Here is a 19,340-nt window from a genome sequence, read left to right on the forward strand (position 1 = left end):
ATCCTCCCAGCACTGAATTACAGCAGTGGCGGCTGCTTCTTCGCACAGGATCCCAGCCTCCTTTGTGTGCATTCACCTAAATTTCCAGATGAGGCCCCTCACAAGCCATAAATCAATGTCTGCTCCACCGTAGATCTCCATGGGTGGCGGGGGGGGCTGCCCTGCCGTCTCCCCACAGGATACAGGGGGGTCTCTGCTCCGGCACACCTCCCCTCTCCTTCCTTCCTCCGTTCCTCCACTGACCTTGGTGTTCATGCAGCTGCAGCAACTCCTCCTCACCAGTCCCACTGCTCCTCACCACGTTCCTTCTTAAATATGTTATCGCAGAGGCGCAGCTGATTGGCTCAGTTTTGGTGCAGAGGTGGAGCTGACTTGGAGCTGGGGGAGCTTCGAGAAGCTTCTCACAGGGGGCCGCCCCAATAGCCCCCTCCCCTGCTACCAAAAAGTCCCACTGCTCACTCAAACCCAGGACATGAGCTTAAGATTTAAAGCCATTATTTTTTGTGCTATAGCAAATGATGTTCAAACTGGAACACATTAAAATAATAAAATACCAGGAAGTATGGAAGTTACTATAATTCTATGGCAGTATAAGATTTGTGCCTTCAATGTACCTCTTATTTCTCTTACCAATTTCTGTTACCTTAATAATGAAAGTTGCCTAAAAAAAAAAAAAAAACCCAAAAAAACCCAACATAAATGGGAGAGGAAAAGATTGATAGTGGGAATAATGAGTCTAAAATTCAAAGAACAGTGCAGTAATATTTCCTGGAGAAGTTTGCTGGAAAAATTTCAGCTCCTATTTCAAGGCAGCTGTGCTGAGTGACTTTGATGCTAGTGGATAGAGCATGACAACTTCACTGACAAAACTTGATCAGATGATTTCTTGGAAAATGGTGTGTAAAATGTTATGATTAATACATGATACAGCTGAAGCAAGCAGTATAGTAAACTATATTTCAACTATATTTTAGGTATTGAAGGGGGGGTGCAAATTTTCAGTGTGTATTCCATAAAAGAAGAAAGTACAGTGGAAGAAATCAACAGATTATGAAACTGTTGCTTAAAAACAAGCTCAATCTCAACATAATGTGATACATGAAATCTGAGAAGTGAATAAAGAACAGTAAAATTACGTCAGCAGAGGGACAACTGGAATGTAGGAACAGCGGCCAAGTTTTTCGTGTGGGAGAGATTTCCCTACCTAAGGCATAACTTCTGCACTTTTCCATGAGTGTTGGTCTTATGGATGCTCTCTCTTCTAATCACATGGAGAAAAAATAGTATTCTAATATTCAAGTAAGACAATTAAACCAATATTGTGATTAGGCTTCCCTTTGGAGATTTAAAAAAAAAATCTATAATAAACATTAATTTTAGTATTTTTAAAAATTTGCTCAGAGATTGGATATAATTGAGAGTTTCATTAAGATTGGAGTGTGGTATGTCTGTTAGGTAGTGGAAAACAAGCGAAAGGAGAAATGAGGATAAATTTATTCAAAAGATATCTGAAGAAGTTATGCAAGATTAGTTTAGTTCAACAAGGAGGTTGTGTGCAGCCTTATTGCAGAATCTGCAATAAATTTTAAGGAAATGAGAGTTCAGATCGAAGAGGACGGAAGTAAAAAAAAAATCTCTGGCTCTGCTTTTGATATTGGGCTGTGGAATGCAGCTTATAATATCCAAGAACCAACAGAAAAATATCTGCTGAAGAAAGAATGATTTAAGTATTTGGGTGCATACTGCTTGTATTAATAAAGTTTTGTTGTTGATTATGATATCAATCTTCATTGTCAGCAATACCTGCTTTCAGTATCTGCCAAAGTGATTTTTATGTCCAAACCAAAGAATTTCATTGTACTGGCTTGTCTGATCAGGAATTATTACTTTGTTTTCTGCAGATTGAATTAACTAAAAGAGGACTTCAGGCATTTCTCTTGGTAAAAGCTCCAGAAACAGGAGAATTATTTGTGAATTTTGACCCTCAAATATTAACTTTAATCAGAGAAACAGATTGCATGGCTCACATGTGCCTTGAAATCCCACCATCTGCAAGTATTATTCAACATAAGAGAGACTGGTATAAGAAGATTGTCAGCAATTTGCACGTGGGTTTATTTTAGTTATTTCACGTATGTGTAGTGTACATTAAGATGTATAGATTCTATACATATGGAAGAGAAAGATCTTACGCCTTAAGAATACATTGGGAAATCTATTTTTTATCTTTATGACTGTCTTGGGGCACTTTTACAAAGAATTTCTTGGCTTTGTAGTTTCTGGAAAGTCACTTCAAAGATGCATGGGTTTAGGGAAGCTCTGCAGAGCTTGGGAAAGAGACGAGGATGAGCAGGAAAGGAGGTTTACAGGATGTCTCCCTCTGTTGCCTGCTTTCTAAATGATCATTTATCTCTCATCCAATGATGGAGTCAACATTGGATACACTCTGTTTTGAGAGGATAGTTGTGAAGGAGGAGCAGGTGGTATGCCTTTAAAAAGTGTAAAGCACCCAACAAGTAGCAGCATATTTCCTGCACCAGTGTTTTACACAGATGTCTGTGGAACAGTTTAAAAAAGAGAAGCTAAAACTTCCCTTTCTCTAATATTTTAAATAATTTGCGTGATTTTGTCTGCATATGAACAAAGTTCTTGATGACTCAAGAAAAGGATTCAAAGATAGGTGTCCAGAAGACTATAGCTTCAAAGGGCTACTTGATTCTGAAATGAGAAAAAAATTGTCATATTAAGTCATAAAGTTATTTCAAGGATTATTTTTAGTGAAGCATGTGAAACTAGATCAGTAGGTTAAAGATGTATTAGAAACCAAATACCATATTAAAGTTCTGGCAAGGCTACTCTAATAAAACTGCTGAAAAGTTGAGTCAGATGCATTTTTTTCATTGGGCTTTTTGTCTCCTGGAAAATCTATTTAGAGACTGAAATTTGCAAACCTTTTTGTATGTTGTGGTTTAACTCCTGTAGGTAGCTAAGCATCACAGCTGCTCACTTACCTCCCCCCAGTGGGATGGGGGAGAGAATCCAAAGGTTAAAGGAGAAAACGTGGATTGAGATAAAGACAATTTAACAGGGAAAGCAAAAACTGCGTGCGCAAACAAAATAAAAAAAAAGGAATTAATTTTCAACTTCTCATTGGCAGGCTGGTGTTTAGCCACCTCCAGGAAAGCAAGGCTGTATCATGGTTAGTTGGGAAGACAAACATCATAGCTCTGAAGGTCCCCCTTCCTCCTCCTTCCCTCAGCTTTTATTTTTAAGCACGGTGCCATAGGTATGGGTTAATCCCTTTGGTCAGTTGGGGGCAGCTGTCCTGGCTGTGTCCCCTCCCAGGTTCTTGTGTGTCCCCAGCCTCCTCGCTGGTGGGGCGGTGTGGGAGGCAGGAAAGGCCTCAGTGCTGCATGAGCACTGTTCAGCCACGGGCAGAACATCTGTGCGTTAGCAACACTGCTTTGGTCACAGATCTAAAACACGGCACCCTATGAGCCCGTATGAAAAAGATTAACTCCTTCCCAACCAAAACCAATACAATCTACAAAGATGAATTTCCGTGTGAAGTAGTGCTTGCATTAGTACAAAGATCAACATGTAGTGAACTTCTGCTCAAAATAATAAAAACATTTCCCAAGCAATTAACTATTGTTTCTTAAGAATTTCAGTGATGTACATCCAGAGGAATTTTCTTAATATAAGTTATGATAAATATGTGTACGTGAAGAGGTTAAATCAGTGTATATTAACTAATGCTTTTATTCTCTGTTTATTTCAGATGATGCTGGCGGAATATAAAAGAATTAAACTGAAAATACAACACCCTATGGAACAACTGATGGCTCCTCGGTTAGCAAACGTAGATGATGCTATCCAGCCAGGTCTAATGTTACTGACTTGGACATCCTTGAATATCGAGAAATACATTAATACAGTTTTTTACAAGCTAGGTAGGTCACTTGCCTTCTTCCATTAATTTCTGCTTGTTTGTTTCTATACAAATACAAGCTATATTATTAAACTTACTATCCTTTATATGATTTTCACTTAACTGACTTGTACATGAAAGAAATAAGAATTTTCACCTGCCTTGTACTTCATGAAACCTCTGCTTTATAACACCACCGTCTTTTTGTCTCACATATTTGTCAAATTTTTACTGATATGGATGGATGGCAGTTAGGATTAAACCAAACATAAAGTAGTTTGCAAAAAGTTCCTGTGTATTCTGAATTCAAAGAATGATAGCTGCTTTTTAAAAGAGCTCTTATGTGTCAGACTTTTCCTAATCTTGCCTTTTGTTTCTATAATGTACAAAGCAAGTTCTCAGGGAATAATATCATGACTGAGTTGGCACTGTCACTGCTCAATAACTTTTCATATTAACTTTTTTCTTAACCATCAGTCTCTTTAACGCTAATGCACACACATCCTGGGAAACAGCTTTAGAAAACAGACGAGCTTGTAGTCTTTTCAAACAATTATCACAAGATTGCACTGAGATGCATATTGTTTCTGAAGATATCAAGTTCCTTTTGCTTCAGCTTAATTCCTACATCAAACAGATTTTGGTTTTTTGAAATTCTTGAAGTAGTTAATAGTGGGAATTTTCTTTAGTTGAAATGGCAAATTAAAGTGCATTTTGGATGCTAACTTGACATTACACTCAATTTAATTTTGAATAATACAAAGAGTTTGAGTCTGGAACAGGCACCTTGTTGCTATTTCAATTTCAGCATTGAAAGCAAATTGCTATTAAACTGTGAAAATTCTAGTGATTGTTTTCTGTTAACTATTATTTGGCTTCTGACATTTTTTTTGAAGGATTGACATTTTATTTGCCGAAAGTTTCTGTTAGAAGGGTCTCCAAGTGATAACCAGTTCAAGCTACAGGAAAAGTAGTATTCCTGGGCCTCAATTGAATTTTAATGTCTTTGTGTTTGAAGTGCATATACTTTAGGCTCATCTTAAATATTTTATAGTATCTTGGCCATTGTATTTTAAGATATGGATAACATATGCTAGATGAGCATATGTTATGCAAAAAATTAATTATGATTTCAACGGTGAACCTTGTCATAAAAGTTTAGATGTTTGAAGTAAACTGGTCAAGGTGTAGAATTCATATAAAATTGAATATGATAGTTTGTTGATCTAAAAATTTAAGCAGGACTCTGCAAAGACTGTTGTTTCAAACGTTTAAACTTATCTTGAATCTTATATTTGCTTCAAAAGCTGAGCTGGAGTTATTGCTTGATCGAGTGAATGACTTGGTTGAATTTCGTATTGATGCTGTCCTTCAAGAAATGAATAGAGTGCCACTCTGTAAGTTGCCAGAAGATGAACCACTGAGCTGTGAGGAATTTCTCCAACAAACTAAGGTTAATAGATAAAACTTTCATAAATAAGAGTTCAATGGATTTGAATTAAGATATCTTTCATTTTTTATGAGATTAAAACGGTGCTGAATTAATGAAGTATACGTAGGAAACTTAAGTAAGGAAATCCCCACTTGATTGGCTGGAACCTTAAAAAGGAACAGAAAATATCAAATGCACATGAGGTGTTATTTTCAGAGTTTATTAATGTCAAGCCAACTACTGTATGATTTTTTTCTTTTGCATTTTGATACCACTCAAATGTTTTTCCTCTGTGATAGTATCTTTTTTGTCATTTTTACTTGTTAGTGCCTTTAAATAAGGGAATTTCCTCTGTGATACCTGTGAATAGCTCTGTAACAAGTGCACTTTGTTGCCTGAGACAGTAAATACTGTGGAAGTGATTGTGTACTGAGTATCTTTGTTAATCTCAAGATCTCCTGAGTTGGTAACGGGATGTGCAAAGTATACTTAGAAATATCTGGATGAAGGCATTCTGGGAAAAGCCCATTTCCTCACCCCATCAAAATACTTTTATGTTGAGGAGGATTAAATGTATAAGCATGTAAATTGTTAGTCAGTTAGAAAGCTGATTAAGCTAGCAATAAAATTGAATGTCAGAGTGACTTTTATGAGGCAATAGTGAGATATTCTGGCATTTTAGCCTATAATGTCTAACTTGTGTTTTCTCCTGAAATAAACTGTGCTTTGAAAAAGATTGTAGAAGATCATGCAGATAATCCCCATCCCTAGCCTCTTATAGCAATAAATGTTACAAAATAAAGTTTTGTTTCTCTTAGTGTACTTAACCTTTTGGCCTTTCCTCTTTTGTCCCTTGTAACATCTCACCTTATTGTTAAATACAAAGTAAAACTTAAAATAATATTTTATGGAATGAATGTTATTTTGTAAGCCTCGCAATCCATAGTTGTTTTTTGTTGACCCTGATGCTGTTTTCCTGATAGGGCTAGTACTAAAGTCTATATTCACTAAAGTAAAATATGTGAGAGTGAGCACAAAAAAATTCTCAGCAATGTGTATTAGTGGATATTGCTTAGTGTTGATCTTCTGCAAGAAAACTGGAACTGCTACATAGCAATTATAACATCACAACAGCCAATCAATTTGAGTTAGCAGAGTAAGCAGTATACTAACCCCAGTTATGGGTACAATGAAAATAATAACAGTGTTTGTAAGCCTATTGCAGTTTTTAATTAGAAGGGACTAGAAATAAATTCTATCACCTAACAGGTGTCTTTAATTTTCTACAGAAATCTCTGCAACAAAAATAGTCATACCATGGAAAAAAATCCAGAGTACTTTGTTTAGTAGGTGCTGTGATATTGCAAATCAGATCTGGCTTCTCTCTCAATTAGACTGAATCATTAGGACGATCAAAGATTGTGTCTTAAAATTTGGAAATTAGTGAATCTTGCTAATGGCTGGATTTTTCCAATTATAGATTTTTAATTAAACAAAGAAATAGGTGATAAAAAGGAAGAAGAAAATTAAAAGGCAATTATAGTTAAAAATTATAGTTGGCTAAAGCATACTTGATCACTTTTACTGTAAGTATTAAATAAAAAACTGCACAATAATATGTTTCTGAATTTTATTAAATCTCATTCTTTAATTCCTTCTCCCCCCAGGGAGTAAGTTTCCTGTTTATTCTAATAATAAATTCAGTTTTTGATAGATTTTATCTCCTATCTAGCTATAAATGGGAAATATGACTGGCTAATATTCCTTATGACACAGCCAAGTAATGTAAAATGGCAGCAATTAAAAGAAAGGTTAAATCTTCCATGTCTACATTGGAAAGTTAATAAAATTAAGAAGCACTTGATTTTGGTAGCTCTTTAATGGAACTAGGCTTTATAAGCCTTGATTCATGATATTAACTATGGATGAGTCATGTGATCTAGGAAAAAAGCAACAGCAATTTTGAAAGACATGTACGATATCTTGTTCGGCACAACAAAGAATCCAACACTAAATAGTTTGGAACAAACCAATTTAAAAATAATGTCGTGTATTGATCTTGTTTTTCACAAATCTGAGGCCTTGGTGTTTGTGTTAATAAAGGCTGCTCTGACGGTGAAATAGACATGAGAACCAGGAAGATAAGAACAAATATTTGTTTTGGTTTGATAACAGGAGCTCTGTATAAAAGGTTCTCGGACTTTACATTTAAAAAGCTCACTGGTGGAAGACGCTGCTAATGAGCTGATTAACATGTTACTTGACACTGAGGTACAAGTCAGAAAAGAAGACGAGAAGTCAGTTGTACCCATTGGTGAAGTAAGGGAAAAAAGTACAGGTAGGATTGTACTGTAGCTCTGTGCTTATGTTTATTTTGCATGCTGATAGTATGTGTTGGGGGGATATTGTAGCTTGGCTGACTGAAGTATGAGTCAGTATCTAATGTCTAAAGACTTTTGTTTGAATTTGCCTGGATAATGGATCATCTAATAAGCATCTATCATCTGCAAAACAGGTTAATATTATCAGTGTAATTTACATGTTGAAATGTTATTGCCATAGAAGCAGCTACTTACAGGCCTTGGTAACTGCTGGACTTCCTAGAGAAATAATATTTAAATCTGGGTGATAATCCTGCCAGTTTGTACTGAGCAGAGAAGGTGGATAGGAGTTAAAGGACTGTTACATTGAGGTACAGATTATGAATGAGTATAATCTGCACTTCTGTAAAATTTAGCTGTATTTCAGACACCTGTGGAGATGTTGCTTTCTTGTGTTTTCAGGTACCTTAAGTCAGTTAACTAAGTAGATTTATATTTTAGCAACAGAAGAGGAAAGAAGATCGAAAAGCTTGACTGCCTCCCACAATTCCAGTGAGATACGGGCTGGACTCTCTCCTCTGGCAAAGAGAAAGAGAATGGATTTAGAAATGTTAGAGGAAGAAGCCAATGAACTGCTTTCCTACTTCAATCATTGTAATATTGATGCCCTTCTGAAAGTCACTCGAAACACTCTGGAGGCCATACGCAAGCGTATCCATGCATCTTCCATGATCAACTTCTTAGGTGGCCATATTGCAGTACTTTGCTTTCTTAGCCTCTAAGAAGAAATATGTAAATGTAATACCCCAGAATTATAAGAAAAGAGCCACATATGTAAAAGAGGGGAACATAATGGGAGTTTGAATAAGCTGCCTTGTTAATTCATAAGTGCTAACATGGTATATTTCCAAAAGAATTTTTTTTTTTTTTTCCTTTAGGAAAAAACCTGTCATTGTGGTGCCATTTGTCTTAGGACTGACTGTACTGTTCTGTAGCTGGATATTATATTTGGAGCTGGACTTGATAAATGGTTACCTGTTTGACCTTGCTTTTACAGAAAGCTATATGAAAAAAATAATAGAGAACGAAGCGTGTTCTCTTTCTCTTACTAATTTCCTTCAGATCTTTCTATACATTCTGATGGGACACTCTTTTGAAGTGTTTTCTGTTACATAAAGAAAGTAAAATAAAGGCATTTGTATTTGATCTCTATAACATATAAGGCATACATTATTACGAGATTCTAAGGAGGTTTTGTGTCCAATTTAATATGCTGACTGGGAGTGCAAGCCAGATAACAAAATTTTCTGCTAAACAGAGTTCAGCTGCACAGAACAAGTTGAAGAGGAGCTTCATGGAGAGAAATAGCGTGGCACTTAGTTTTTGCTTGTGCAGCTATAGACTTTACCAATGCATCTTGTAAATTACTCAGGAATCTATTTTTCCTTATGAAATTACATTCAGTACTCAACATTAGGAGGTGTATATATATATATATATACCTATATATTGGTTTATATCATTACAATGCCTAGTTTGACATCTTGAAAAAAATGTGAACAACCTTTTTTTTTTTTTTGTCTTTCATTTAGAAAATCACAATGCTTCTAAGCAGAAGAAAAGTGCTCATCCTATAATTAGGACTAGTATTAACCTATCTATACCTAATGTTGTTATGATACCCTCTTTGGATGAGGTACAGCAGACGCTTAATAAAGCTGTAGATAGTATTGTGAAAGTAATGAAAGGAGTTGGACAGTGGAGTAAGGAGAGAATATCCAAGGTTTGTGTCTTTAACAGCTTTTCTTAAAACTAATATTTCAAAACTACTGCAAATAGAAAATGAAATTTTATTTCCTCCCCAGAAGAAAATGCTAGAGAGAAAAGTGGCTGTGTTGTGGTGTGAGAGCACAGACAGTGATTCTGATGATGGAATGAGAGAGACTGGAAAGAAAAACTTCCCTGGTAATGGTAAATTTTGACATCACTCAATTTGAACATTAGGTGAACGTGATTTATACAGAATGTATTAAAGCATATTAAATACAAAATGCATCAAAAATAGTAGAACAAAGACTTTATAGATTTTAACCTACCTCGGAGAAGAAAGGATATAAGATTAATAAGAACACTTAACTTTAAAATACATGCTTATTGAAAAATATGACATAGTTTTTGTCTGTAGGAATTTGCTTGGTCTAAACAATATATCTGTCCTAAAATTGCTTTTGCATTTGAATCTGTCTTTATAGATAGCATGTCAGATGCAGCATCACTCAGTTTGTCTGATCCGGTGCAAAACCAGAACTACTTCAAGAGTGTGTCAGAGAACAAAGAAATTATTAAATTGGTATCTTTACTCAGCACAGCTGTTAATTCTACAAAAAGGGTAAGACAATTGAGATGTTAATTTAATATCACTAGCCAAGGGATATTAATGTATTACTTTTAATATTCTTGGACAATAAGAGTGGTCATTTGAAGCAGTGATTAAACATATAAATGAAAAAGTGTAGGATGGTGGATGGAAAACATGTGGCTGCAAATTTGCAAATGCGATTTGAAAGTGAAACATGGGTTAAGTGTACTCTGTTAAAAAACTCATGAGGTTTTAAGTATTACGTAAGGTAAAACTTAGGTCTGATTAAAAATGTATCTCCAGTTGGTAAAACATCATGAAAAAAATGCTAGGTACAGTTGAGTTGTGTGTATTCAATATAGAACTGGTAGTCATTGTACAAGTGTGTTAAATACAGTTTCATTCACGTAGAAATTCTAATGAAGCCAACATGACTTCTGGCCCACTATGAAGATTTTATAAAGGTTTTTGGAAGAAAACTGGCTGTCAACTTAGCATTTGTAAAGTGCTGCACAGGATTTGCTGCTGGAAGTTAGGAGATAGCTTAAAGGTTATGTGTAATTTTTGCCATTTTCTTCTTCTGTGCACTCTCGAGTAAACTATAGGTATTGAACTGATATTTCTTTGGGGGACTCTACATCATTTCCTCCTGGGGCCAGTCCAACTTTACAGTGGAGCCTTGCCAGGTGTGAATTTTTGACTCAAAGCCTTGTAACTTCAGTGGTACTAAAGCATAACTAGCACAATGACATACAGGCTTGTGCTGAAGACTGTGATGCATTTGATAATGGTGGATAATTATTTTGGTGTTTTGATACTCGATATTTTGCAATTGGAAACTTTTATCACTTATCCAGGTTTAAATGCCTACAGGCACTGTGGTTATCATAACTCATGATGTAGATTATTTCTCATAGCAGTCACCTCTCACTTATTTTTATTAGCTGAAGTGTTGATGGTTTAACTTTGATATTTTCCTGAACTCCTGAGAACCAGAAAAATAATTCTGTTGCACAGTCCTTAAATGATATTCAAATCAAAGATACCTGAATTGACTGTGGAACTTAATGTTGACATCACCAATGTCATACACATAAAAACCCCTGTCTCATAACTTCATTATTTGAGAATTAATTGAGTTATTGATGTTCTTGTTATGTTGGGCCTTGGAGCTCAGGTTTCAGTTGCTAGTCCAATAAGTGGTAGGGAAGGACAAGTGTACTGTATCCTAGTCTTAAAGGAGGATTTTAGTTCCCGCTGATTCATAGGATTTTATTGACTGAAGAATCACTGAATTGGAAAATACTGTAACTCATTTGACAAATTGAATGTGATTAGCATACAGTTCCTGGCAAGGCTTGTGATGGCAAATGGAACTTGCTTCAGTGTAAATTTACCAGCAGCCTTCTGTTTAGTGAGGTGATGCAGCATCGTGCTTCACTGTGGAGATCTTACTGTATTTTAACGAGTAGATGCTAAGAAATTGTATGTATGTTATACATACAATGCTAATGATCTTTCTTTGAACTTCTGATGTGTTTCAGGAAGTTCTTACAGCTTTGGAGAGTTTTAGTTGTTACCACCATGTATGGCAGAGGGACAAGGAGGAGACCATTGATAAATTAATGATGGGAAACCCCTTACTTTCTGAATTTGAATCTGAAATTCTGCATTTCCAAGACTTGGAGCTGAAAATCAATTCTGAACCTGAATACATCTGTGTGGGAGCTATTGCACTATACACTGGTAGAGTTCAGCTTTCCACTTTTCTCTAGAGACATACAATTCCTGACTCCTGTAGGGAGGAGAGATGGTGCTTAGTTTTGGATAAGTGAACTAGGTTAAAGATGGAAAGGAGTAAGAGGGAGAATGGCTGTTTGCTGTTTTGGCTGTACATGCATGAAAACAAAATGCTAATGCAAGGGCATCTGTGAGGCTCAGCTGGAGTTTCTTCTCCCACCTGGATACTTCTGCTAACTTATGGGGTGGATGGTAGATGTTTGCCTATCCTTCTGTCACTGACCCCCATAGGTACATATTTTCTGGGAGTAAGATGATACGTTTATGTTGCTTTTTTCCTTGCCTGGATGCATGTAATGAGACAGCTGAAAAGCCTTCTATTTTACAGAGTTAGCTAAGTGAAACATGAATGTTAGTGCTGATTCCCTTTTTGCCGTGAAAGCCAGGCCTTAAATCTTTACTTTTTTGTAGCTCAGGTTGCACATCACCTAACTAAATTTTGCATAAATGTTTTACACCAGTAAAACAGAAAGGACAGTTGGGAATTGTGAAGGACTGTAAGCAATGCATGCAACTGCTTTTTCAGAGGATGTCAAATCTGAGGAACCAGAATCTTTTCTTTATTAGGAAAGACTGTCAACCAAATGTCTTTGATTATATCATAAGACAAAGAACTAGAGAAACAAGCCAGCTGCTGAAACTCAATGGAGGTGAGGTTGTTCTGGTATTTAATAAATCAAAAAGACCATCAGGTGTGAGAGCTAAGCGTGGAAAGAGGCATTGTGTAGAAAGGAAGACAACAGGTGAAATCTGCCCAGGGATTGAATAGGTAACAGAGTTGAAATTATATCCAACTAAAATTTTATGTAATGCTTGTGTTGGTATTGATTTTTGGCTATTCTGTTGAGACACTGCGAGGAAGGAATTAGAATTCGATGGCAGAGCTTTAGAGAAATGGACTGGATTGTTGCAAAATTGGGCAGCAACTCAGCAAGGCTCCAATTTTCTCTCTAAACGTTCATCACTTGGTTCCACTGATGCTACAGATAAAGCTTATAAAAATTAAATGGTTGGTGGACCATTTGGTTTCATTAAATGCCAGATCAAACTTTCTGCTTCTTCAGCTTCCATAATCAGACTCTTTTCCTTGCCACATTATTTTTTTAAAGGTTAATTTTTGAAAAGATTTGAGGCTTAGAAGAGTATATGAACCAATTTGTTTGTGATATGTAGAGCAGATATGTGTATAATGATATATGAACAAGATGACAGGTGTGGAGTTCAGACTCATCTTTCCAGTAGGAGATATATGAGATGATATATTCTGAGAAGATTAGAAGGAAAGCAATCCTGAATTGCAAGCAATCCTATAAACCGCTCAGAGGTGTCAGTGTGATTTTATCTTCTCTGTACATGGATGATTCAACTGAAAAATGAGAACTGGGAACAAAGAGAACACATATTGAAAAAAGATTAAAAGCACCTCTTAAAAAATATGTACAATATCTAAATATCTATTTGTTGTTCAATGTTTTTAGCTGATCTGAAGCTAGCACTGAGAGCAGAAACCAAAGCCTGGATGACTTTGCTGGGGTGTCATTGTAATAAGAAGTACCGAACAGAGATGGAAGCAATTTTCACTTTTATAGAAGAAACTGGCAAGAAGTTAAATCGCCACATCAAGGATCTAGATGATATAAGAATAGCCATGTCAGCTTTAAAAGAGATCAGAGAACTACAGATCTCCATAGACTCTCAAGTTGGGCCCATTGAGGTAGGTAACATGAATGTTGCATGTATGGATACTATTTCAACAGAGCAATTATTTTCTGGGTTAAAGCTTAACAGTGCACTTTGGAAAGGTATGATTTAATATGTGTTGAATGTTGGGTGGCAGACCTGCTGTGTTCCTGTAAACTTTTTCTTTGTGTGGAACTCTGATTTGGAAAAACATAAACTTGTTGAGGCGAGAGGTGGTTTAGCGAATAGTGGAGAAATTGAGTGATTTAGGTAAGAGGAAGATGAAATATAGATATTTAATGAAAGAAAGTTTTAGTACTTCGTGGAAGAACTCTGTGTATGAAAACCATTGCTTTTCTTTTTTTTTTTTTTTAGTTTAGTCTAGAGAAGAAAAAGCTAATGTTAGGCAGATTATATGAAAATGCATGAGAGTGATTGGTTTGTCAGCAGTATCACGGGTTGAAATAAACACAAGCAATTGACTTCCTTAAAGAAGTTCACTTACTAGAATACATTTATTGAATGTCTGACAGTATGGGGTCTTCTGGTCAAATGGCAGAATTAAAAACAGGTAGTAACTGTTTCTCTGCATTCCTGACCAGAGTATGGATTTAGGAAAGCACACCATTGACTAGACATTCAGTAGAATATTTTTATTCTTAAGATATGTTTATGATTCCTGATTGCCCATAGTTTTATTGTCGGGACTGTGTCCTTACTGTTTTAAATTAAGGTAACTTAACACAGAATTCTTATATACCAATTATTGGCAAGTCTAATATTCTGTTTTGGAAATGCAAAAACTATGTTTGCTGTCAAACAGACGTCTTGCACCTGTGTTTTCTGATTTTGTTTTCTCTGGGCTGAGGTAAATTATGGAATGCATTATGTACTTGTATGCGCAAATAATGGAAATTATTATGGAGCCCTTCTATATTTCACCAAATGAAGCTATGAGGGAGTATATCTCTCAGCCTTAGAAGCTGTGAGGGTGTCCCTAGTTGTGTGAAGGAGCAAAAATAGGACAAGAAGTTTATGCTGAAAAGCAAAACATATCTGCAGCTGGAAACTTCTGTGAAATTGTCATAGGTAATGGGATCTCTTAGGAGATGACATTTTGGAAGTTTCTGCTAAGACCTATCCTGGTTTGCCAAGTGATGTGGAGCCAAGGCAAAAGCCATGGTAGCTGAGGATTCCTGAGCTTCCAACTCTGCAAGCTGGAGCCTCAAGTCCCTAGGCACAAGGAATCATGCTTCAGATTTTTGAAATGGAGATTGATGTATTTTCCACATAGTGGGGTGGCAGACAGATAGTTTAATTTCCATTTTTGCAATTTCTCTGCTATTTAATCAAACTCGAAAATGTAAATGAAAATGATTCCACTTTATACAAAAATTTTCAGATGGAACTGTTATGCCACAAGATTCATTGCTAACCTACTCCATGCTAATTTACAGTAAGTAATTTTCAGTTAAGTTTTTGTGAAACTTGACTAAGGGTTTCAGTATGTAGAGTGTTTATATGTTGGTGGTACAAGAGGAGATCAATGTCTGAGAAGCCAGAGGACCATTAAGTGGATTTTTTAAGTGGATTCCTCATTCTGAGTGATGAATAGTTATAACATTTGAAATAGCAGCAACATACTAGTTGTGGTAACTTTAATGTGGTTTTCTAATTATTTTTTGTTGAAAACATGAAGTAGGGCTTAAAGGTCTTAATGGAATAGAAGTTTGTTTGCTTCATTTACTTGAAGACCTCTGCTTAGATGCTTTCTCATGGCTCACATCCTGTAATATTCAGCTTGGGTCATAGCAGATAATTAAAGACATGGATCAGAAAAATATTCTCATTTAAAATGAAAATAAACCCTCTAGACTTAAGGAGTAATTTAACTGGAAATAGTTTTTTAGAGAGGTAGATTGCACTAGGGCAAATAATCAGAAAGCAGAATGCTATGTGAAAGGTAAGGAGTTATGGAGGACTAGCTAGTCTTCGTGTTGATGTTTCTTCTAGTTTGGTATTGTCTTGCCAGATGCAAAAAAGAACAGATGTTCTATCAAATCATTCTCTGCTCTTAAACATTTAAAATATTAGCATACATATATGTGTAAAATTAATTTCAGTTACCATTTTGTTTGTCTTGATCCATCCTTCTGACAGGAATCCTATGCTATGTTAAACAAATACAATCTACTTGTGGCCAAGGAAGAGACAGAGAAGGTGGACACTCTGCACTACGCTTGGGAAAAACTGCTAGTCCGTGCAAATGAAGTGCAGAATGAGCTCATTGCTTTGCAGCCAGACTTCAGAGGAGAGCTCATTAGAGCCGTGAAGACTTTTACTGAAGACTGTGCACAGTTCTATTCAGATTATGATCAGGCAAGTGCTTGTGGTATATTGTATTAGAGGAGTTTTTGAGGAGCAGTGGGAACGTGGAAAGACTGTGGAGTTGACTAGTGGATGCGTGTCTACTGTCTGAAGAATATGTTTATTATTGTTAATGTGGTCTGTGAGTTTGAGTGCAGGGCAGGCTTTGGTTATTTTTTGTATGTGACTTAAGTACTTAATGCTGGTAATCAGCTCTTAAAGATTAAGACTTGAGACTTTTAGGATTTATGATAAAGAGGTAGTTAGCATGAGCAAATGTGAAGATTAGGATTAGTGAGAAATTATGTTAGAATGTAAGAAACGTTTTCTGATGTCGGATATAAGTGCAAATGACTTAAGCTCTTATATGCTTTCTTGGTAGAATATAAATGAGTCAAGCTGAGCCAGTCTGGTATCATCTTCTAAGTAATGCTGATTTTTGCTTGAAAAAGGAGCTACCACTGCCTAGTTTTTATGAAAACTTATGTATTAAAAGAACAACTATGTGCCTTCTTTCCTATTTTTTTCTCCTTTTAAAAAAAGAAAGTGCTAGTTCTAGTAGGTAACTGTCATCTCTTGGTTCAGTTGTTACTTGATGTAGGGATGGAATACTGCAGCTGCAAAAATGTTTGAGTTTAACATTTAGAAAATGCTGATTAGAAGGAAGTTGTGGCTATTTTCACTCTCTTAAATTCACTATTTAATTTGATTTTTTTAATTTTTTTTTAGAATGGGCCAATGGTGGTTGGTTTAGAGCCTCAGGAAGCCAGTGACAGGCTTACAATGTTTCAGGTACTGTTAGTTCTGACACATTGCTGAAGACTTATTGCAAGTAAACTAACACCTGAAGGCTCTGAGAATAAATCAGACTAGTTAAACTAATTTTCGTTGATACATAGAGTTCTTGATGGGGCAAAATCTGCTGTAACATAAACAAAGCTCAGTTGGTGTTTTTTTTTATGCATTTGCAAGGAATGCTGATTAAAATTAGATTTTTTAGGAGCTAAGAGAAAGGATGAATAGATAATGAGTAATAATTACTAGATTCATATATTCTGATGAGAGCCTACTCTCAAGTTTAGTGTATTTGGCTATAGGTTGTTCTTGTGTTCATTATTGTGTCTTTTCCTCATGAATAGAATTCTGCTCAATCTTCTTCCCCTCTCCTCCATTTATTTTTTTTTTTTTAATAGTATTAAAGGTTTCCATTTAAACTGACTATTTTTCCTGTTGAAAATTTTCTTCGTACCATGGTTAATTTCTATTCCTGTAATGATGATTTCTACTGGTTTTCTTTTTCCCATAGTACTATTTATTTGGGTTGTTACTATGTTCCCTCAGTTATACTGCAATTGACAATTAAATTTTGTTTTTCTTTGCTGGTTAAACAGTAGTAATTCTTACTTTAATCCTTCAGTAAAGAATTGCACAGCATACTTGGAGAGGTAGAATTTGCTGCATTCAGCTTTCTTTGCATGTCGTGCTTCACCTCTTTCAAGTGCAAGCTTAGCATTTATTGTTCTATCACTGTTCCACATGGAGTAAATGGCCTCCCTGTCAACTTCTAAAGATGTGCTTCCAAGCTAACTAGAAGTTACTTTTCTCTTGAAAATTGTTAACAAAACTGTTGACAGAGTAAGTTATTAGTATCTCCTGCATATCTTTCTAGTATTTAGTAGATTTTAATCACTAATGCAGCTCTAAGCATAATGCTATGACTTGAATATTTAGTTATTTAATTTTATTTAATATAATATTTTCCTTTTTCTTTCTTAGAATCGATTTGACAGTCTTTTTCGGAAATATGTTACTTACACTGGTGGGGAAGATCTTTTTGGTTTGCCTGTTACTCGGTATCCTCAGCTGCTTGAAATAAAGAAGCAACTGAATCTGTTACAGAAACTCTATAATTTATATAACAATGTCATTGACACAGTCAGTGGCTATTATGATATTCTTTGGTCAGAATTAGACACCTCAAAAATTAACAGTGAACTTCAGGAGTTTCAGAACAGGTGAGAAACTGCTGCTGTGGTAAAGATGCCTAAAATACTTCTGTTACTTCTTAAATATGATTATTATGGATTAGCACCAATAATCATATCTGAGCACGTATTTGTTTGTTGAAACATGAAAAATGTGATTTTTAATTGAAAATTATATCCATTACCAACTTCATAAAATAAAGAATTCAGGTTAGACTCTAAAAGTTTTTGTTCTTTAGAGAGCTTCTTGATTAACTTTTTTTGATGCGATTAGAATATATATTAAAATTGCTATTTATTTTTTTAAGGAATGGAAATTTCAATTGTTTGTTGTAATATTACTATTCATGAGAGACAGATTCACCCTAGATGTCCAAGGCAAGTTAGTGAATTGCTGAATAGTTTTCCTACAGAATGGGGTATATTGAATGCATACAAGCTGAATTTTTAATCAAACCAGGAATCAAATGATTTAAAGAATTAAACCTGCATGTTCTAAGGAATGGGGTTTTTTGTTAGGCACAGAGCAGTGTATATCATGAACCTCACCAAAAGATGAAATCGAGATGTAAAGCGGTTCAGTTGTTTTTAGAAGATTGCTTGGTCACAGTGTATTAGAATTAAGCAGCTACACTCCTTAAGGCGGAAGCTTGTAGGTGTCTGCCCAGCTATCAGTCAATGAAATAGGCTGGAAATAGATTTTCTCACATGCAGAATCATACAGAATCTTCAAAGTACAGTTAACCTGAATTTGGCAGGTATGTGGTCTGCTGTTAAAACCGTATACTGTGGTTAAACGGGTAACAGAAAATTTGAAACTTCAAAAAAGCTTGCATTATTTCTGCATAGATGCCGTAAGCTTCCTCGTGGTGTAAAGGAATGGCAGGCCTTTTTTAACCTAAAGACGATCATTGAAGACTTCAGTGAATGTTGCCCCTTGCTTGAGCGTATGTCAAGTAAAGCCATGATGCCTCGGCACTGGAAGCAGATTACGGATCTCACTGAACACAACTTTGATGTGGAAAGTGAAACGTTCAAGCTGAGGAATATAATGGAAGCTCCACTATTAAGATATAAAGAGGAAATAGAGGTATTGTGAAAGAAGATAAATAAATGCATGAAACAAAACAATCTGCTCAAATAGTATAGGAGTAAAGTAGTAAGAAGGAAAACAGAATTGGGGTGGTTCAGCCTAGAGAAGAGGAGACTCCAGGGAGACCTTACTGTGGCCTTCCAGTAGTTAAAGGGGGGGCTTACAGGAAACCTGGGGAGGGACTCTTTATCAGGGAGTGTAATGATAGGAGAAGGGGTAACAGTTTTAAACAGAAAGAGGGCAGATTTAGACTACGTCTGAGGAAGAAATACTTTATTGTGCGGGGAGTGAGGCGCTGGCCCAGGTTGCCCAGAGCAGCTGTGGGTGCCCCCTCCCTGGAAGGGTTCAAGGCCAGGTTGGACGGGGCTGGGA

The 19,340-nt window shown here is 36.0% G+C and overlaps 1 protein-coding gene across 3 annotated transcripts in view; it reads left to right on the plus strand.

The window, feature by feature from the left end:
* DNAH5 (dynein axonemal heavy chain 5) overlaps positions 1-19,340 on the plus strand; it is a 149,798-nt gene that overhangs the window by 48,761 nt on the left and 81,697 nt on the right. The window contains exons 15-28 of one of the 3 annotated variants that reach the window (XM_042806932.1): positions 1,902-2,108; positions 3,782-3,953; positions 5,239-5,384; positions 7,539-7,701; positions 8,186-8,428; positions 9,277-9,467; positions 9,550-9,649; positions 9,937-10,073; positions 11,588-11,789; positions 13,322-13,557; positions 15,684-15,902; positions 16,620-16,682; positions 17,667-17,905; positions 18,725-18,965. In XM_042806932.1, coding sequence (XP_042662866.1) covers positions 1,902-2,108; positions 3,782-3,953; positions 5,239-5,384; positions 7,539-7,701; positions 8,186-8,428; positions 9,277-9,467; positions 9,550-9,649; positions 9,937-10,073; positions 11,588-11,789; positions 13,322-13,557; positions 15,684-15,902; positions 16,620-16,682; positions 17,667-17,905; positions 18,725-18,965 — 2,559 coding nt within the window. The remainder of the gene's footprint in view (positions 1-1,901; positions 2,109-3,781; positions 3,954-5,238; positions 5,385-7,538; positions 7,702-8,185; positions 8,429-9,276; positions 9,468-9,549; positions 9,650-9,936; positions 10,074-11,587; positions 11,790-13,321; positions 13,558-15,683; positions 15,903-16,619; positions 16,683-17,666; positions 17,906-18,724; positions 18,966-19,340) is intronic. The other 2 variants (XM_042806933.1, XM_042806934.1) reach the window with 2 other exon arrangements.

Source organism: Tyto alba, unplaced genomic scaffold (assembly GCF_018691265.1).
Source record: "Tyto alba isolate M040663 unplaced genomic scaffold, T.alba_DEE_v4.0 Super-Scaffold_48, whole genome shotgun sequence".
Taxonomy (NCBI): Eukaryota; Metazoa; Chordata; class Aves; order Strigiformes; family Tytonidae; genus Tyto; species Tyto alba.